This window comes from Panonychus citri, unplaced genomic scaffold, assembly GCF_014898815.1.
Source record: "Panonychus citri isolate SS breed McGregor unplaced genomic scaffold, ASM1489881v1 Contig00136, whole genome shotgun sequence".
Classification (NCBI taxonomy): Eukaryota; Metazoa; Arthropoda; class Arachnida; order Trombidiformes; family Tetranychidae; genus Panonychus; species Panonychus citri.
In genome coordinates, this window is record NW_026515541.1 from 640071 (window position 1) to 661860 (window position 21790).

The window sequence follows — 21790 nt, forward strand, 5'->3', positions numbered from 1 at the left end:
TAGAGAGTCGCGTTGAGAACATCGTGGCCGGACAAATTTCGGAAGTTAAAATCCCCCGCGACCACTAAACTGCCGACAGGTTCGTGCTTATAGACGTTAGCATCTTCTCCGCTGGTTACCATCCTAATAAGAGTTAAACGCACGCAGGCCAGAAAAGACGAATTGTAACGAAAATGGGTAAGGCTCAAGATTCGGACATATCCTGAGCCTTATCTCTATTTCTTTAATTAATTACAATTGCAATATCTTTTATCCTTTTAGTATCACACAGAGCAGGCTGAAAATCAATTGCTGATATCTAGAATTTCACGTTGTTTAATTCTAGATAATTGCCCTAAAATTAATGTTCAATTTGCATTGAGGTTCCAAAGAAAATCAACAAAAACAATTAGCACCAATTGAGTAAATATGCTTGAGACACGTACGATCCTTGGTGAATTCTGGTTCAGAGGCGCTCGGTTATAAACTATTAATACTTGACATTTACACTTCTACGTAGATCTTGTTTACAATCAATTAATCATTTAAATAAATAAAATTTTTTATTTGATCAGTCTTGATACGACTAAATTATCTAATCTAGTTTGATATAAAAGTACAAATTGATTACAGTCAAGTACCTGAAATTGTCAGTACCTAAATTTTATTAGTTAAGCCCCTTTTTGGGCATATAGAGAGGCTTATAGGGCACCTCTCTTGAACCGTTACAAGTTTTTATTACATTTTTAATTTTTTTGAGAAATTACAGTTTAATCAGAGGGTGGGCAAGTCGGGATTGAACCCATGTCATCGTAGATCAGAGTCCACGACACTAACCAATTGGCTAGCAACTCTACCTAAAACTGTCCACCGATCGTAGCTCCATCTATCTAACTGGAACTAGCCCCCATTGAATTAATTAGAGCGAATATTTTTTTTCTTGATTGAATCTCATCAAAATAATTTAAGAAAATTAAAATTATCATTTTCATGACAATTTCTAAGTGTTTAGAGGATTAGTTCAAGTGAAATATTTTTTTGATCAAAATGATTGATTAATTTACACCCCTTTCAAATCGCCCGCCCTTCGAATAATCCGTACAAAAAGGGGACAATTTTAGGTACAGTCAGACCTCTCATATTTATTTATTTTAAGCTTTAACAGCGGCCTCAGGGGAGGCTTCGATGAATTAAAATTCATCGTTTCCGGTAATGACGACCGTACCAGGGAAAGGGGAAAGAGGGACAAGGAAGGGAATAATTGATGAGGAAAAGAAAACAATACAATAATTAACAATTTTTCTCCCCTGAGGCCGAATACAAATTTGAGATAAAATTTAAAAATATAATTTAGTCACAATGGACAAAATGTCCTTTCAAAATAAATGGACAAAATGTCCTTTCAAAACAAATGGACTAGAGTCCTTTCAATACAAATCCCATTAGGGCTTTTATAAATATTATTAATTGAGTGGTTAGTTTGATTGTCCAAAGTCCAAAAAACGGTTAACTCATTAAGTATGAAACGAAAAAAAAAGAAATAATAATAAACAAATAAAATTAGAATTTCAATCTAATCAAAGAAATAGAGAAAAGAAAATTGAATCAGATTATCAACAAAACTTACCAAGAAAAAGAAAATGGTTCAAGTTATTACGACGCAATAATAGCTCAGTTTTTAGAGTAACAAAAATAACTAAAGTAACTGTTGAACTATCATAATTTTGGTATCAACTTGATCCGTATGATAAGATAAATAATAATAACATAAAATTCAATTTTAAATTCACAGGTAAAGTTAATTAAATTAAAGTTTATCAGGAGCTAAAAAATTCATATTTTAACACTTTCATATTTTAACAAAATCGCTCCATCTATTGGATTTTAGGTTTGTCCTCAATCTTTTTCCATGGGAAATTAAATAACACATATTCTCAATCAATTTTAGCCAATCACATCTCTTCATAGACTAGTGACATCTATTGGATTTACCTACCCGTTTTGCTAAAATATGAGAGGTCTGACTGTACTTGACTGTAAATTACAGTCTGTAATACATTTGTCACCAAGTTTTTAAAATCAGTTTAACAACGACAATCATCATGATTAGATCAATTGTGTTCGTTATCTTAATTATTAATTCATTTTCTTTAATCAATTGTGATGAAAACCTAACCAATCCATTTTTGATTTATACTAACTTTTGTTCAATGGTGAAAAACTCTACAATAGCACCTATTGAGAGTTTGTGTATATCTTACGTTGGACTTGCAAAAACTCTTGAGGTTAGTGCTAATCACGACTTATTGTGGTAATTAACTAATAATTGTCTTTATTGTTTAAAGGATCTATCACCCAAAAATGAGTACGATTTGTTGACCGATTGCAAAAAAACACTTTCACCCAGTGAATTAAATAAAGTAATTGAGTCTTGTTCTAAGCCTCACACGGAAGCGTCCATAAATAAGGTACAACAATCAACTAATTTTCGAGTAAATTGCTCAAGGTTCGAGACTAATTTAAATGTGATCGTTTATTTTTTATCAATTAAGGGAGTAGACTGCCTCAAGAAATTTGGTAATTCCAAGAAGTTTTTGAGTAAGAAGCCGTTGGATGCAATCCTTTCCTTTAAAAAGACTCCTCAAGTAGAAGTTTGTCTTAAAGCCTAATTAGTAAAGGTAATCAACAGTAATTTTCAAACTTTATTTGTTTTTCTCTCTCTCTCTCTCTTTCTCTTGATTCAATGATTTAACCTGTGAAAGTGATACACCAACTAACGATGAATCAATTCAACGTATCTTTGTTGCACAATCTTCACATACAAGTCAAATTTAATTGTTCCAATGATAATTATGATATAATATTAAAACACGTTAATTGAAATTTTTCTTCAATTTTGTTTGTTCGCAAACATTCAACCAAACGTATGGTAAACAATTAAGGATTTAACTCAATTTTCACTTCAAATATAAAAAAATTCATTCTATCATTTCACATAATTTAAATTTCTCTTTTAATCCAGTTTACTTGTTTAGATTTGATTGGCAAGGAAAAAAATTTAATTCTCTAGTCTGTATTTCGCGCTATTTCAATATTTGGACTGATACTTTAAGTTACTATCGAGGTTAATAGAGTTTTTGAAGATTATCTAATTTTCATTACTTAAGCATCGTTATTTTAATAGTTCAAGATGTTCATGACTCTTTAACCGAATGTATTAATAATAAACTATTGCTGCTCCGTATAAATGATGACAGAATTTCGGTTTGTTCTGCTCTTGAAGACCCTGCAGAAAAATTACAGCAGGTAAAGTAAAACAATTAACGGATATACTTCCGAATACTAATGATATGCAGGTTGAACACAAATAGCGATAGATTATCGTATATACAGTGGAGGCAATAAGTAAGTTGAAATTTTGATTTTGGAAGAAAAATGATTAAATTTTTTTAATTGAGCTTTACTGTCACAATTAAACTATTAAATATGATTATTACAACCAATAGAAATAATTTTTAGCAATTTAAATTTAGATTCATTTGATTACTTGAGTTGTAGCTTCAAAATTAGGCAATCGCAGGAAACAATAAGTAAGTTGAAATTTTAGGTTTTGCTCATTTTAGTAGAAAAATTATTAATTAAATTGATTGTTTATGTTATTACGATCAATTTGAGACCCTTTAGATCAAAATCATTACACTTTGAGATCATTGAAAGTTAATTTTTAAATTAAATCAATTTATCAATGTAAATTCCCTATTCAACGAACAATTCAACTTTCAATGATCTCAAAGTGTAATGATTTTGATCTAAAGGGTCTCAAATTGATCGTAATAACATAAACAATCAATTTAATTAATAATTTTTTTCTACTATAAATAATTAACCAGAAAATGAGCAAAACCTAAAATTTCAACTTACTTATTGTTTCCTGCGATTGCCTAATTTTGAAGCTACAACTCAAGTAATCAAATGAATCTAAATTTAAATTGCTAAAAATTATTTCTATTGGTTGTAATAATCATATTTAATAGTTTAATTGTGACAGTAAAGCTCAATTAAAAAAATTTAATCATTTTTCTTCCAAAATCAAAATTTCAACTTACTTATTGCCTCCACTGTATCTGAATGCATTCGATGTATTTAATCAACCGATTAACGACAGAAATTTAAACCAACAACAGTTTTCTGATGAAAAATTAGGTTAAAAACGGTTTAAAACGGACAAAAAATCAGCTTTGAGTGAAAATGTTGAACTGACATACAATTGTATCGCCTTACCAAATAATATCTAAGTGCTCGTGAAAGTTTTCGTAATTCATGTTTGGTTTGCTCTTCCGTTCACCCCACCGGTGGGCGACCTCATCTGGATCCGTTAATTTGAACTCTCCATTGTTACCCTCCCAAGCGATACAATTTGAATTGTTGTCCGATGAAAGTTCAAGTAAAAATTGCCACAACTGAATTTGTCCACTACCTGTTAATCAGATTGACATTGGAAAAGATTAACTGATTGTAACAATCAACAATTTATATCATGCAATTGAAAAGTAAACTAATTAATTTAACTTTTACGTTTTCAAATCTAATTCATGCTAATTGATTAAGACAAAGTTAGGATATTGTATGAATCTAAATTGATTGTCAACAATTAATTATGGATCATGATTAAATTTTCCAAGTAAATTGTTGGTTGGAAAAAAGCCGTTTCAGTGTCTCTTTAAATTGTTTATATTGAACTTGAACGACTATAATAACTGAAATGATTACATTTTCATAGGAGGATTTCAATGAATTATCAAAAATGAAGCAAAAATAAAGCAAAACTAAAGGTGAAAACTGATTTAGCAGGGAAAATTAACCTCTTACTCTGAGTTATTCCTTCTCATGGAGCATCAGCTCCAAAACGATGTGATGACCATTGAAGATGTTCGAGAAGAAGTTTAAATTGTCACCAATTTCCCATAACGAATTGTCTTTTATTTCAATCGTTAAGGTCATGATATAACTGCTATGTCCATTGATTGGACACTTTACATCCTCGGTTTGTACAAAGATATTCAAGATAAGGTTCGAGATGAAATCGACTCAATTTTAGAATCAGATTACAACAATCAAGATGAACAATTTACTGGATTTACAATTAACCAGTTGAAACAAACGAAGTGATGATCGGTCATATTTTTGGTGCTCTTCAAACTGATATAAGTTTGATTATTGTAATCAAAAGATTAAGCAAAAAGTTGGGTGATTATAATGAGTCTCTATATTAACTCAATGGAGAAAATTTGAATTCCAGTAAATTGATGATGTCGATGATTAAATGAAATGGTTTTGATTAATTAAGTAAAAATAAGGTAATAATTAAGATAAATAATTGTTGACATAACCAACAACGGTTAAATAGATCATACCGAAATTTTTTATATACGATACTTTCAATTCTGAAGAATTAAATGATGTTTTTTTTCTTGACCTGGTCCGAGTCAATGTCAAAATATTTTGATCAAAACCTTTAAAAAAATTTTTGACTACCCCTCAGAAAAAATCATATAACTAACTAGGGAGGATTGAGAATTATCTCAATTTTTTATTTTTATTAAATTAATTAAGAAAAAAACGTTTGCAACTAAATTGATCAATTTCGGTCTTATAATAGCGGATAAATAGCAATTCAAAAACGTTCACTATGGAAGCCACACTACCTGTACATACTGACTAAATTTATGTTTGGTTTGCTCTTTTGTTCACTCCAATGGCGACCTCATCCGGATCCGTTAATTTGAACTCTCCAATGGAGAGTCGCCACTGTTACCCTTCCAAGCGATACAATTTGAATTGTTGTCCGATAAAAGTTCAAGTAAAAATGACTAGGTTCTTCTACTAAGTACTACTATTTAGTCCTAACTTACTAATTAAATTTTTACTTTTAATTATTTGCTGTACATGTTTCATTAAGATAATTCTCCTAAAATAAATATTCAATTGGCATTGAGGTTCCAAAGAAAACCAACAAAAACAATTAGCACCAATTGAGCAAATATGCTTGAGACATGTACGATCCTTGGTGAATTCTGGTTTAGAGGCGCTCGGTTATAAACTATTAATACTTGACATTTACACTTCTACGTAGATCTTGTTTACAATCAATTAATCATTTAAATAAATAAAATTTTTTATTTGATCAGTCTTGATACGACTAAATTAACTAATCTAGTTTGATATAAAAGTACAATAAAATACATTTGTCATCAAATCTTTTAAATCAGTTTAACAACGACAATCATCATGACTAAATCAATTGTGTTCGTTATCTTAATTGTTAATTCATTTTCTTTAAGCAATTGTGATGAAAACGATTCAGATTGGAGTAACTTTTGTTCAATGTTGAAAAACTCTACGATAACACCTACTGAGAGTTATTGTATATCTTATATTAATAAATATGTAAAAGCTGATAAGGTTAGTTTTAATCACGACTTATTGCGGCAATTAACTCATAATTGTCTTTATTATTGAAAGGATCTTACACCCAAAGATGAGGGCTAGAGTTCCGTATTAGGTCGGTCGATTTTTTTGATGAAACTTTGTACACATATGTAACATTATGTGACAAATCGATTAGTGCTATTTATTTTGCGCGGAAACGCTCCTAGCGGAGATATGCGTTTTAATGCGAATTTCAGTGCTAACGTTATTCTGTGCATATGAGCATGCGCAGAACGATGAAAATTTTTGTTGACTGAAAAAATTATGATAAATTTATATTCAAAAGGATTTTGGTAATGACTGTTATCAAACGCAAGATATGGTAGCTAATCTTGTGCACGGTAAACAATACTCGCAGGCCTGAAGAATCGATTTTTTTGACCCCTCCCCTTTTCTGGGCGGGGGAGGGGACAATTCAGTGGATCAAATTGTTCAGCAGCAAGTTTATCGATTGATTTTTATCGATATCGAATTTAGGTCATAGACATTGACCATATGAGAGAAGTCAGTTAACTGTCTAGTTCTTGATTGTAATTTCATTAATTTATCTGTTTTCATTCAATTACTTCAAAAGTGTCTTCGTTGTGGTCCAGGTAACAAAGGTCATTGTGTCAATTCAAATGTTTGTTGTGGTTCAGACTTCGGGTGTTTAATCAACAATCACTATTCGGCTCCATGTAGAGCTGAAAATTTCATCCCGATCCCATGTAAAGTCCCTGGTAAACTCTGTTCATCAGGTCAAGGAGTTTGTGTTTCCAATGGGATCTGTTGTAGTTCAGGTAAATTGTTACAATTTAAAATTAATTATTAGTAATTTTGAATGTTAATTTTATTCTTTCTCTCTTGATAATTTTAATTGTTTCCTAAATTTCAGGAGGATGTTTCAATGATTTAACCTGTGAAAGTGATACACCAACTAATGATGAATCTATTCAACGTATCTTTGATTCACAATCTTCACATACAATTCAAATTTAATCGTTCCAATGATAATCATGATATAATATTAAAACACGTTAATTGAAATTTTCCTTTAATTTTGTTTGTTTGCGAACATTCAACCAAACGTATGTTGAACAATTAAAGATTTAACTCAATTTTCACTTCAAATATTATACAATTCATTCTATCATTTCACATATTAATAATAATTTAAATGTCTCTTTTCAACCAGTTTACTTGTTTAGATTTGCTTGGAAAGGAAAAAAATTAAATTCTCTAGTCTGTATTTCGCGCTATTTCAATATTTGGACGAGGTCATATCGAAGTTTCTATCAACAAGTTGAATATCTTAGTAAAGGTTAACATAGTGGATCAAGCACTTTTTTCGTTTGATCAACAGTTTTAATGGAATGAGAGAGTAGCCTTTGATCTTCAAGGGTTAATAGCTCCGAAACTACAATACTTGGATACTTATATGTATAAATTAGTTGAATCGTCGTCATTTAACCAAGACTATGAAGAATCATCAATTTTTGTCCTTAAAAATCGGCCGCTTTTGCTATAAATACAGTCACCTGCCAGATAATGAGACTCTCTCTGAAAATAGCTTAAAATCACTATTAACACAAAAAATTTAATTTCTATTAATTAATTACCCAAACACTTAATGTGCTTTTTGTGCCCCTTTTCCTATCAATTTACCCTTTTGAATGACCAATACTAATTTTAATCATTTTCAATTAAGAAAATTTCGATCAAATTTCTTAAAAATGATTAATTAACAAGAGTAAACAATTAAAAATACAGCTCGGTTGTCTTGATTACAATAGAAACGTGATTGTAAGAGAGTCTCATTATCTGGCAGTTTACTGTAGCACCAATTGAGCAAATATGCTTAAGACACGTACGATCCTTGGTGAATTCTGGTTCAGAGGCGCTCGGTTATAAACTATCAATACTTGACATTTACACTTCTATGTAGATCTTGTTAACAAACAATTAATCAACAATAATAATTTCCAACTCCAAAATAATAAATTCAAATAATTAACTAGCTTCATAGGATTGATAGTTGATCATATGAAATTTAAAATGAAAGTATTATTTCATCAGTCTCCGTTACAACTAAATTAACTAGTCTAATTTGATATAAAATACAATATAATACATCTGTAATTTACTCTTTTAAATCAGTTAAACAACGACAATAATCATGATTAAATCAATTGTATTTGTTATCTTAATTTCCAACTCATTTTCTTTGATTCATTTTGATAAGCAAAATATAATAATGATACTGGATTCAATAGATTCTCAAGATGGTGACCGCCAAGCTAAAATCATAGGAGATCTACAAACTTGTATGGTAATTATTAATCACGACTAACTGTGACAATAAACTAATCATTGTCTTAATTGCTGAAGGATAATTTATCCAAAGCTATTCACATCGATGACCATTGTGCCAAAAAGGTCCGACATCCTATGGAAAGAAAATTGCGTTCTGCTACTGGAAGCGGCTTAGAAATCGAGCAGGTAAAGTAACAAAATTAACTAATGTTCAAATAAATTGTTCAAGATTTTGGACTAATTGAAAAGTTTTCTTTAATCGATTAAGAAGGAAAAATGTGCAGATCAAATTTGTTCGGGAAGAAAGGATGATCCTGACTGTGAATTATATTTGGTGAGAATTAATTGTTAAACTTGATAAACTTGCAGTTGATTACATTTAATCAATGCTTTTTTTTATTAATTTACACTTATGTACATTTATATCTTTTAAGTCTTGTTTAGAAAAGATTGAACAATTATTGTAATTGGATTTAAATATCAACAATCTACGATAAATATTGATGAATATCAAGTGTTTCGAATTATCCAATTTGTTTGGTTGACTGTTGTTGGATTTTCATTGACTTGTAGCCATTAATTGTAGTGATTAAGAAGAAACAAATATTTAATAAATTATGAACCTAATCAATTAAATTAAATATCATTTGGATCAATTTAGATCAACTAATTATTAAGTGAATTGTTAATTTTTTAAGACTAATTGAGATGTTATCGATTACTTTAATCAATCAAGTCACAAGAATTTTTCGATCAAGTTACAGAGCTCGCGGATTAAACGAGTTTAGCTTAAAGAATTTACGTTCACTCGAAATGAGATTTTATCCTCGCAAAATGAGATTGTGGTTCACTCGAAGTGATTTGGCTGTATTACTTACAAGGGAAGGTCACGAACTGTTCGGTCGATATCGAACCACCGACCACCGTAATCGCACTTTTCGAAATGGGTAAAAATCGATATTATAGCTGCCATCTTTTCCGTTTCCGTTTTTGGTCGCTAATTCAAATTCTAACGAATTTTACGTTTTTACCACTTTTAACCGGTATTTTAGAGTTAATTTTTTTTTGTTAATAATTTTTCCAGATCCACACTATCAATATTAAACTATAATCAGATCAAATTTTACAAAGATACGACGATAAATCTAGAAGAAATTGATTTGACTGTTCTAAACAATCTTTAAGAATCACAAATTGATTGAAACTGCTTTCTTCAAATTCGAATTTCACTATTGTAAAAAGGGTGAGAATGTCTAACTCATCAATAAGATTCGTTTTGCAATGCTTTTATCGAAAAAAAATTCATAACTTTAGAACAAGTTATTGTACAGTGCGTGCTGAGTTGAGTATTCGTAATCTTGAAACTCTTGTTCTTCGCTTTCTTCCGTCGTATCTTTGTAAAATTTGATCTGATTATAGTTTAATATTGATAGTGTGGATCTGGAAAAATTATTAACAAAAAAAATTAACTCTAAAATACCGGTTAAAAGTGGTAAAAACGTAAAATTCGTTAGAATTTGAATTAGCGAACAAAAACGGAAACGGAAAAGGTGGCAGCTATAATATCGATTGTCCATATACTAATTGTCCATCCGGAGGGAAAAGATCTTATGGTGACATTGACCATATGAGAGAAGTGAGTTAATTGTTTTATCTTGGTTGTAATTTCATTAATTTAGTTGTTTTCATTCAATTATTTCAACAGTGTCTTCGTTGTGGTCCAGGTAACAAAGGTCATTGTGTCAATTCAAATATTTGTTGTGGTTCAGACCTCGGATGTTTAATCAACAATCACTATTCGGCTCCATGTAGAGCGGAAAATTTCATTCCGATCCCATGTAAAGTTCCTGGTAAACTTTGTTCGTCAGGTCAAGGAGTCTGTGTTTCCAATGGAATCTGTTGTAGTTCAGGTAAATTGTTACAATTTAAAGTTAATAATTTTGAATTTTGGTGCTTTCGATTCGAATGAGTTTAATCTACCCATCTATTCATCTATACTTTAAGAGCAGTAAGATATCGAATTTGTACACTTTTCGTGATCTGGATAAATAAAGGCATAGTAAGTAATCAAAAGGGCTGTATGAGTCATCGATTATCAGATCACACTCATTCGAAGCGCTCGCACTTCATTTTAAACATAGATTATCGTTTATGAGTTACTTAACGCGCGAGCAATTCCTTCCATTTTGACCCGCTTTGCGGGTTTTCTGACCGAATATCTCGACAAGTTCTTGATCAGAAAAAAAACTGAATCGATTTCTTATCTTATCTCGAGGGTTGGGGACCTCCTTCTTAGCAACTAATTAGCAAGAATATTCAATCAATTAGTTGACCAACTTCGCGGGCCAATCAGCCCAGGTTTTCAATGTATGCATGATCAGAAAAAAAATCTGAATCTATTTGATGTCTTACTTGGCTGCTTTAAAGACTGAATTACTTTTAAGCACACTTACAGCATTTCTATGAAAAGATCGCTATATCTCAAAAAGTAAACTGATGACATGTTTGAATTCAGCATAAAAAGTTAGGTTTAGAAAGTTCATTTTGTCAAACTTTCGCGATGGGCAATTTTCCTATTCTTTTTGATGTCCTAATTTGATTCTTATCGTCGTTTTGTTAATCATACTAATGATGTTAATTCAGGAGTTTCCATTTTCCATAAAGTCTTTCCAAAAACCCATATAACGGGTGTCCTTTGTCACGCTCAATATCAACACGATTACACAAAAAGCCAGATGAATCAAGAAAATCTTCAACAATTGGATAATCAGCTGAAACAAATGGACATTAATCTCAATTTAACTAATCAATTATCAACTAAATCAGATGAATCGAAATCAACAAATACAAGCTTATTACCATCTCCACAAGGTATTGCTAGTTTTGTGATCATAAACATACAAAAATAAAAGTACAAAATCTACTAAATAACAAAGTTAATCAAAAATGCTTAACTTGCCATTAATTATAATCGATTTGTCATTTCAAGCCAAACTTTGGATTCGAAAGGTTCATGATAATCAACACAAAGAGATACAATCGACACCCTCTCAAATATTTTCATCAGAAATGAATTTTCCTCCCAGGCCAAGATTTAGATGAGGATTCCAGACCCATAATCCGGCCAAACGGCTTAAATTTCGTATTTAAGATTTTCATTCACCGCGATGAAATCGGTGCATGCATTTTTCTGGTCGATTCTTATTGGTATAAAATTTACAATCCATGCATACCCAAGCTATGAGTTTTTTGGCTTTTTTTCGTAGAGAGTCGCGTTGAGAACATCATGGCCGGACAAATTTTGGAATTTGAAGTCCCCTGCGACCACTAAACCGTCGATAGGTTCGTGCCTGTAGACTTTAGCATCTTATCCGCCGATTATCATCCTGGTAAGAGTTAAACGCATGTAGGCAAGAAAAAGACGAATTTTAATTTACAAAAACGGATTCGGATATATCCTGAGCCTTATCCCTATTTCTTTAATTAATTACAATTACAATTGCAATATCTTTTATCCTTTTAGTATCGCACAGAGCAAGCTGAAAATCAATTGCTGATATCTAAAATTTTAACGTTGTTTAATTCTAGATAATTCCCCTTGTCTATAATAAATGTTCAATTTGCATTGAGGTTCCAAAGAAAATCAACAAAAACAATTAGCACCAATTGAGTAAATATGCTTGAGACACGTACGATCCTTAGTGAATTCTGGCTCAGAGGCGCTCGGTTATACAATTGTAAACTATTAATACTTGACATTTACACTTCAACGTAGATCTTGTTTACAATTAATTAATCATTTAAATAAATAAAATTTTTTATTTGATCAGTCTTGATACGACTAAATTAACTAATCTAGTTTGATATAAAAGTATAATACAGTCCTTTAAGGACAACAATCAATTGATTATAACTCGAGTTCTAGTTAAGATAAATTATAATTTTTTTAGAAATATGATAGCCATTGGTAGTTAGCTTGAAAATGAAGAGAAGATTTTTTTACATAATTTTCATTAATTAATTATTTAACTAATTATTAACATTGCCTAGCGATCAGCTCGTCAAAAGTTTAAGGACAAACGGCTTTTTGGGTCTACCTTTTTGGTGGAAGGGTCAATTTCATTTTTTTGGATAGTCCCTTAATTTTTCAAGATTATTAATTATTTTTTGTTGATTTTTTTCTCTTGAGACATTTTTAAGGCCAAAAAACGAAAGAAATGATAAATCGAACCTTAAGTTCGTATTTTTATTTAAAATGAATCTAAATTGATTGTGAACAATTAATTTTGGATCATGATTACATTTTCATAGGAAGATTTCAATGAATCATCAAAGATGAAGCAAGAATAAAGGTGAAAACTGATTTAGCAGGGAAACTTAACCTCTCATTCTGAGTTATTCCTTCTCATGGAGCATCAGCTCCAAAACGATGTGATGACCATTGAAGATGTTCGAGAAGAAGTTTAAATTGTCACCAATTTCCCATAACGAATTGTCTTTTATTTAATCGTTAGGGTCATGATACAACGGCGATGTCCATTAGTTGGACACTTTACATCCTCGGTTTGTACAAAGATATTCAAGATAAAGTTCGAGATGAAATCGATTCAATTTTAGAATCACATTACAACAATCAAGATGAACAATTTACTGGATGTAAAATTAACCAGTTGAAACAAATGAAGTGATGATTAGTGAGTGACTATAGTTGATTGATTTACAAAAAGTTTTAATGATTAATTTTAATTTCCTTCAATTAAGATGGTTACCTTGTCCCAAAGTTACTACTTTTCACTTATAAGTGAAAATAGCACAAGTAAATATATATTTACTTCATCGAAACGAGGAAATGGTGAACTTGATAAACGTTCGATAGCAATCACGACAAATTGTGACAACTAACTAATCATCATCTTCACTGTTAGAGGATTAATTTCTCTCAAGATGAGTACAATTTTGTGATGAAATGTCAAAAACTCAGTACAAATGATGAAGTAATTAAGTCTTGTCCTGATCTTGAAGCCTACGCAACAAAAGTTGAACAGGTAAAGTACAACAATTAACTAATTGTCAAGTAAATGATTGAAGTTTCGAGACTAATTGAAATGTTTTTTTAAACAATCAAGGCCGAAAAATGTTAAAATGGGTATTAATAAGGATAATCTTGATATATCTTGATGTATGACTGAGGTGAGGATTGAACTAATTGTTAGATGTGGATTTTTGCTTACAATTTATTTAATTAATTGATATCTTTATTCTTTTAGGAGTGCGTAGAAAAAGCTTTAGCTTCAATTGTTAGAGATGTTTATTGATGAGAAATAAATATCAACAATTAACGATAGAAACATATGATTAATGAATTATAAATCCTATCAATCAATTTAAATAATCTTTGGATCAAATTGTCTGATCACTCATTGGTTATTAGTCTAAATATTTCATCAAAGTTTCAATTTAAATTTCATTTGCTTAAATTCAACTATCCAACTAACTAACAACATTAAAATCAATAACAATTTTCTCCGATGAAAAATTAAAATAGTAAGTAAAGTCAGACCGCAATTAGATTTGATTTAATTGAAGAATCAAAGGGTAACAATTATAAAAATATTTGTGATGATTGATTGTTTAACTGAATTAATCTGAGATGCTGATGATTAGAGGTTAACGATTAACTGTTGATTAGTTAAATACGGTTGATCGAGTTGAGTGAGAAACAATTGGAAAGTATAAATATTGTTTCGTTAATACAGTATAATGTAGTTGAGCAATCGAATTAAGTAAATCATGTTGGCCAAGTTCATTTTATTAACTTTCCTCGCTAATTTCCACCTCGATGAAGCTTGTTTCATCACTAATTGTCCACCCGGAGGGAAAAGATCTCATGGTGACATTGACCATATGAGAGAAGTGAGTTAATTGTTTAGTTCTTGATTGTAATTTCTAATTGTTTTCATTCAATTACTTCAAAAGTGTCTTCGTTGTGGTCCAGGTAACAAAGGTCATTGTGTCAATTCAAATGTTTGTTGTGGTTCAGACTTCGGGTGTTTAATCAACAATCACTATTCGGCTCCATGTAGAGCTGAAAATTTCATCCCGATCCCATGTAAAGTCCCTGGTAAACTCTGTTCATCAGGTCAAGGAGTTTGTGTTTCCAATGGGATCTGTTGTAGTTCAGGTAAATTGTTACAATTTAAAATTACTTATTAGTAATTTTGAATGTTAATTTTATTCTTTCTCTCTTAATAATTTTAATTGTTTCCTAAATTTCAGGCAAATGTTTCAATGATTTAACCTGTGAAAGTGATACACCAACTAACGATGAATCAATAAAACGTATCTTTGATGCACAATCTTCACATACAAGTCAAATTTAATTGTTTAATTTTCATGACTCTGACATCAATCGTCTGAAAACGTCAAAAACTTGCTGAGGAAGCTATAAAAGGTTGTGAGGTTGGTAACGACGACTTATTGTGACAATTAACTAATCATTGTTTTAATTACTGAAAGGATTATTTACCGCAAAGTGGTTTCACCACTGTGACCGAGTGTGAAAATGTATTGCCACTCAGGACAGATGTAATTAAGTTTTGTTCTGATATTAGAATCTCCTCTAAAAAATTCGAGCAGGTAAAGTAACACAATCACCTAATTTTCAAGTAAAATTTGAGACTAAATGAAATGTTTGTTTTAATCAATTAAGTAAAACAACCCCTGACTCTAATTCGTGAATTTGAATATCCGGTAGAATTTAATTAATTGTTACATCCAGATTGTTTATTACGTCTAATTAATATGTTTTCGATTAAAATCTTTTATCCTACTAGACTGGTATTAGAATGCAATCATTTACTGTTAGTGAGTGATTAACAATTAAATTAACGTTAAATGCTGATGAATATCAAGTGTTTTGAGTTATCAAACTGTTCGGTTGATTGTTATTGGATTTTCATTGATTAGATTATCATTTATTATTATGATTGAGCAGAAAAGAATATTAAATAAATTATGAACTTAATCAATCAAATTAAATAAAATACCATTTGGATCAAATTGTCTGGTCAATCATCGACTATTCGGTTAATTATTTCATCAAAGTTTGTAATAATTACTTTGGTTAAATTTAATTAACCAACTAAGGATCAACAATTAAAATCATAATAACAATTTTTTCCGATGAGAAATTAAAATAGGTAAAGTTGAATAACAATTAGATTTGATTTATTAATAATTGAAGAACCAAAAGGCAACAATTATAAAAACACTTATGATGATTGATTGTTTGACTGAATTAATTATGATCTAAGATAATAATGACCAGAGATTAACTGTTGATTAGTTGAGTCTGGTTGATAGAGCTTAGTGATAAACGATTGGAAAGTATAAATATTGGCTCGTTAATAGTTAGATGGGCAATCGAATTAAGTAAATCAACTAATCATGTTGGCCAAGTTCATTTTATTAACTTTTCTCATTAATTTCCACCTCGATGAAGCTTGTTTCATCACTAATTGTCCACCCGGAGGGAAAAGATCTCATGGTGACATTGACCATATGAGAGAAGTGAGTTAATTGTTTAGTTCTTGATTGTAATTTCTAATTGTTTTCATTCAATTACTTCAAAAGTGTCTTCGTTGTGGTCCAGGTAACAAAGGTCATTGTGTCAATTAAAATGTTTGTTGTGGTTCAGACTTCGGGTGTTTAATCAACAATCACTATTCGGCTCCATGTAGAGCTGAAAATTTCATCCCGATCCCATGTAAAGTCCCTGGTAAACTCTGTTCATCAGGTCAAGGAGTTTGTGTTTCCAATGGGATCTGTTGTAGTTCAGGTAAATTGTTACAATTTAAAATTAATTATTAGTAATTTTGAATGTTAATTTTATTCTTTCTCTCTTGATAATTTTAATTGTTTCCAAAATTTCAGGCAAATGTTTCAATGATTTAACCTGTGAAAATGATACAACAACTAATGATGAATCCATTCAACGTATCTTTGATTCACAATCTTCGCGTACAATTCAAATTTAATTGTGCCAATGATAATTATAATAAAATATTAAATTTGCTTATTTTTGTTCAGCGGGACTTGATTCGCAATTTAAATGCAATGTGCTCCGAGCTCAACTTAATGTCCAGTTTTCACTCGACTGGGAAAACAACCAAAGTAACTGATGTCTTATCATAATTTTGGTGTCAACTTGATCAGTGTAACAAGATAAACAATAATAATAATTAATTCCAGCTTCACACGTAAAGTTAATCAAATCAAAATTTATCAAGGGTGAAAAAAGTTAAACTTTCCTGCTTCCCGAAACGATGAATTCCAATTAATCGAAGCCTCCCCTGAAGTCGCTGTTAAAACTTAAAATAAAAATACACCATTTTAATTAAACTTAACACTTGAAAGGAAGAAATTAAGTTTTCCGTCTTCATGTATTATTGGCTTGATAACTAAACTTGAATTTATCTTTTTGGGGAAAGGAACTGGAACTAAGAATGAATTTTAGCTATGGAGAAGAAAAAAATTCGAATTGATTGACCTTGAATTGCTTAGAATAAAAAAAAATGATTTAGCTTAATTGTAAACTATTTTTGGTAGATTTGTACGATCAACTAAATAGTAACCAATTTGCAATTTGATTGATGTTTCAATTGTATTAATAGTTGATAGGAATCATTATTTTCCCAAGTGAATTAACTGCTGATCAACTTCTGAATAGTCTTAATTTAGAAAATATTATCAAGGTTGAATTTCGCCCATGCTAATCTCAAGAGAATTGTTGTTTAAATTGTTCAAATTATTCGGAGACAATATTGTCGATTAGTTCGGAAATAACCTGAGGGCATTTTCTGCTGATTGATTTTGAAAATTTAGTCTACACAACGAAAAACACTAATCATCCTTGGTGACATTTTAATAATCATTAAGAATCTGATTAGATTAATTCGTAAGTAATTAACGTGAGCACAATAGGAATCATTTAGTTGATTGAATCAGCAGATCTCGTTTATATAATCAAAATAAAACAATTATGACAATACAAGCCAATTCATTGATTGTTTAATTTTTTTTGCTAACCATCATCTCCACTTTGTGTGTCTTGATTTATAATCAATCGTGTAACATAAATCACGTCAATCAGATTAGTTAATTATGATTAGTTAACTTGATCAACTTTGATGATTAATTGTGACGACTAGTGTATATGTGTATGATCAACAGTCTTGACAACAGAGTAAATAATATCGTGTATTGATGAGATGGATAAAGTTAAGATTAATTAATCAATGATCAATAGGCATTGAAGGAAATCATAATAATTAAATCGTCAAAAGGCCAAAGTTTTATCCGAATCCAGTTTCGAGGTAAATTGAGCATAATGTAAATTGTTGAAGATAAAATCGATTGATCGTCAAACTTTGTGCAGTCTATTGATTAAGAAATGTTGTTTGATCTCGAGTAATTTAAGAGGAACCAAAGATTCATCGGATAGACTGGTACAAAGATCTTTCTTGCTTAATTGTGACGTGATTGAATATCTTTTCGATTTCCATGCTCGTAACAATTTAACGTACTCATAGGCTTTGTCGGTCTCTCCGGTTCTCGTATAAATCCTGATGATTCCTTGATAATCAAATTCGAGGCCAATATAAGCACCGCCGAAAACTTTGATACCAATGTCAATCGCTTTGAGATAATAACTTTCCGCCTGCGGATACATTTCCATGTCGTAACTGTACAATGAGGCCAAAAATCCGTATGATTGTGCGACCTCATAATCATCTTTACCGAGACACTTTTCTTTAATTTCAATAGATCGTAATTGTAACATTTCCGATTCTTCATATCGGTGCATCGTTTGGTACAATCGACCTAAATTAGAGTAATTTTTGGCCGTTTGAAGATTCTCCTCGCCCAAAATATTTCGAGATATTTTAAGCGCTTCTCGGTGAAGTTGATTGGCCTCCATTAGCATCTCCGTTTTACCGACTATGTCCACATTATCAATGGCCATCTCTTCAATGATTAACGCTTTTATCCTAAACACATTGATAAGTAGATGGTGTTCCTTTGGTAATAGCGTTTCCAATGACATTTTGGCGAGTTCAATGTGATACAAACAAAGGTCAAAATGGCCTGTTGAATATTCTTGAATATAATAAGCGAAAGCTAATTCTTGACGTGAAAGTGCAAGAGGTAAATTTATACATTGTTCCGTTAATGTGAAGGCCAAAATACTGTTTACGAAAGTTGACTGAATTCAGATAAAATTTAACTGATTGTACATGCATATCGATATTGTGATAATAATAGCCCATGGTCATGAAAAGATCACCAATGATTGGATGGAAATTATTAATCTGAGAGAAGTCACATTTCTCGTTCAATTTGAACAGCTCTTTACAGGTCAAAAGCACTTGTCGTAATAGGAAATCGGCTATTTCAAAGTCTCTCTTAATGGTACAACATTTAGCAGCGGTCAACATGATATCAATTACTGAAATTCTGGGAGTACTTTTGGTTAAATATGACATTGATTGGCAACTCCATTTGTAGGCCTCTTTATATAGACTCTGAGCAGTAAATAAACAGGCAAATTGATTGTAAACTTGAGCAAGATCAAATCTATCAGGTAAATTGGCATAATTTTTTTCATCAATCAGGGTAACCATTTCTTCATATAATTGATTGGCTTCTTTGAAACGTGAATAACCAACAAGAGCTGCTAATAAACGAGTTTTAATCCTAAAAATCCAAGATTCAACGATTATCTCATTTGTATCAATCTCATTGAGATGCAATTTAAGGCTTGATGATAAAATCTTCTCAGCATCAACATACCAACCAGCTTCAATTAAGAAACCAGCCAAAGAATAAGCTCTTTGCATTAATTGAACTCGTAATTTTCTATGGTAATTAATTTGCTCGAAATTTGATCTGGTCGCCTTTTCCACTCTCATTGTGATCTCCTTGCTTATCGCTCTTGTTAAAAATCCAGTTAGATTGAGGCCTTCGTCCATTAACCGTTGTACCAACATGTGAAGTGTTTGACCTTTATTGTAAACCAGGAGATTGAGAAAATTGGTTAAATTTGTAAGATAATCATTCAAATCGGTCCATCGTTCATTCATAAACATCTCAAGGTACAGATCAAGTTGTACATTAACAGGTAAACAATGAATATTGGGTTGAAATTTATCCAAACTGGAGACTATTGATTTTACACATAGAGTGTACATCTTGGTACCACAATCGTAAACACTATTTGAATAAGATGGCGACGGCGATAATGGACAATTTATTTCGACAGCAGGAAGGTAAATGTTTTTATTGTTATTGCCCTCCAATTGGAACATAATTCAAGCACCAGGTCAAAGAAATAAAAAGAAAAGGGTCAACAAGAAGAAGAGAAAACAAAAAATTCTCAACACTGAAAAGGTTTTCCTTTAACAATGGTCACTTTTGGTTTAATTCTAACTTTAATTGGTAACTTTTCAATTAGTTTAAAGTGTAATAACAATAAACTTAGTTGTAAACACAATTCACTTTCTAATCAACCAGTGACTAGAAATATCTAAGTTTGTGAGTATGTGGCTTGGGACTCGGCCGTTCGCGTTTCTTTTTACCCCTGAGGCAGTTGAGGTGATTTGATATTTAATTTTGACCATTTTGATAGCAATTAACGTTGAGCTATCTGATTTTCTTATGCAGGTTGTATTGTCCAGTAACACACTGACCGATAAAGCTGCAAAATATGATTTTCTAAAGCCTTGGTTAGGTCTTGGTTTGGTCACTTCAAAGGGCAACAAATGGAAACAACGACGAAAATTATTGACTCCAGCATTTTATTTCCGTATCCTCAACGATTTCTTGCTGATAATCAATGAAAATGCTGAAGTTTTGATCAAAAGTTGAATTAATTAACCGACAATCAATCATGGGAGTCAAAGGTCATTGATATTCTGGACTAAATATTAGGTTGATCCGAGCAAAGTGAGCGGATTTTGAGCTTATCTTATTCAAGGTTGTAGTAATTCCCATTGTCTAAAATAAATGTCCAATTTGCATTTAGGTTCCAAAGTAAATCAACAAAAACAATTAGCACCAATTGAACAAATATGCCAGCGACACGTACGATCCTTGATGAATTCTGGTTCAGAGGCTCTCGGATATAAACTACTACTTGACATTTGCACTTCTTATTAGATCTTGTTTGAAATTAAATCATTTGCAAAGCTGGTAAAAAATAATCAAATGATAATTAACTTTATGTTAATAGAAAGTTGAATAAACGAAATTGAATTTAAAATTAAAGTTTTTCTTGCACTTAATTAATCTAGTTTAATAAATACTTTCCTCAGTTACTCTTTTAAATCAGTTAAAACAACAATCATCATGATTAAATCAATTATATTCGTTATATTAATTTTCACCTCAATCTCTTTAATTGGTTGCTTTAATGTCTTTGCGAAGTATTGCCAAGGGGCGATGCACTTAGTAACTGCGGGGACCTATGAAAAACTCATTGAAAATCTTGAAGCTTGTAAGGTTAGTACCAATGACGACAAATTGTGACAACTAACTAATCATCATCTTAATTGATAGAAAATCTATCTCTCTCAAGATGAGTACAATTCTGAGATGAAATGTCAAAAATTATTGCCGCTCAGTACAAATGACGAAGTAATTCAAGCTTGTTCTGATATTGGAATCTACGCAAAAAAATTCGATCAGGTAAAGTACAACAATTAACTAATTGTCGAGTAAATGATTGAAGTTTCGAGACTAATTGAAATGTTTTTTTAAACCATCAAGGTCCAAAAATGTCTCGATCAAATTGGTATTAATAAGGATAATTTTGATAAGGTTATGGTGAGGATTGAATTAATTGATAGATCCAAATTTTTGTCTACTATTTCTTTAATTAGTTACATGTAATATCTTTTATCCATTTAGTATTGCGCGAAAAGGGCCAACAAGAAGAAGAGAAAACAAAAAATTCTGAAAAGGTTTTCCTTTC

The 21790-nt window shown here is 31.0% G+C and overlaps 5 protein-coding genes, 1 long non-coding RNA gene and 1 pseudogene across 7 annotated transcripts; 5 read left to right on the top strand and 2 right to left on the bottom strand.

The window, feature by feature from the left end:
* Positions 1-1094: 1094 nt before the first annotated feature.
* On the bottom strand, positions 1095-1849 carry LOC128392752 (uncharacterized). Its single transcript, XR_008326032.1, has 2 exons — positions 1607-1849; positions 1095-1489 (listed from the first exon to the last, which is right to left on the bottom strand). It is a non-coding gene; the product is annotated as an uncharacterized LOC128392752 (long non-coding RNA).
* Positions 1850-1988: 139 nt separating this feature from the next.
* LOC128392751 (uncharacterized) lies at positions 1989-2950 on the top strand. The gene is made up of 3 exons (XM_053352835.1): positions 1989-2264; positions 2325-2447; positions 2532-2950. Exons 1-3 carry the CDS (start codon positions 2082-2084, stop codon positions 2646-2648), a joined length of 423 nt encoding a protein of 140 aa, XP_053208810.1. The 5' UTR covers positions 1989-2081; the 3' UTR covers positions 2649-2950.
* A 3222-nt stretch (positions 2951-6172) lies between these two features.
* LOC128392230 (neurophysin 1-like) lies at positions 6173-7520 on the top strand. 2 transcript variants are annotated; one of them, XM_053352221.1, is made up of 3 exons: positions 6173-6441; positions 7043-7247; positions 7343-7520. In XM_053352221.1, the coding sequence occupies exons 1-3, from the start codon at positions 6268-6270 to the stop codon at positions 7444-7446; spliced, it is 483 nt and encodes a 160-aa protein (XP_053208196.1). In that variant the 5' UTR covers positions 6173-6267; the 3' UTR covers positions 7447-7520. The 2 variants fall into 2 exon arrangements, with proteins under 2 accessions (XP_053208196.1, XP_053208197.1); XM_053352222.1 differs by lacking the exon at positions 6173-6441 and adding an exon at positions 6871-6972 and having other exon boundaries at positions 7343-7514.
* Positions 7521-8498: 978 nt separating this feature from the next.
* Positions 8499-9364, top strand: LOC128392231 (uncharacterized). The gene is made up of 4 exons (XM_053352223.1): positions 8499-8776; positions 8836-8946; positions 9029-9094; positions 9195-9364. The coding sequence occupies exons 1-4, from the start codon at positions 8624-8626 to the stop codon at positions 9225-9227; spliced, it is 363 nt and encodes a 120-aa protein (XP_053208198.1). The 5' UTR covers positions 8499-8623; the 3' UTR covers positions 9228-9364.
* A 5153-nt stretch (positions 9365-14517) lies between these two features.
* Positions 14518-15171, top strand: LOC128392232 (oxytocin-neurophysin 1-like). Its single transcript, XM_053352224.1, has 3 exons — positions 14518-14673; positions 14737-14941; positions 15037-15171. Exons 1-3 carry the CDS (start codon positions 14551-14553, stop codon positions 15138-15140), a joined length of 432 nt encoding a protein of 143 aa, XP_053208199.1. The 5' UTR covers positions 14518-14550; the 3' UTR covers positions 15141-15171.
* Positions 15172-16121: 950 nt separating this feature from the next.
* Positions 16122-16886, top strand: LOC128392235 (oxytocin-neurophysin 1-like; annotated as a pseudogene).
* An 862-nt stretch (positions 16887-17748) lies between these two features.
* LOC128392233 (amyloid protein-binding protein 2-like) lies at positions 17749-20126 on the bottom strand. Its single transcript, XM_053352225.1, is given in 2 exon segments — positions 17749-18992; positions 18994-20126. Coding segments are annotated over 2 exon segments (1944 nt in total). The 3' UTR covers positions 17749-18181.
* Positions 20127-21790: the final 1664 nt, after the last annotated feature.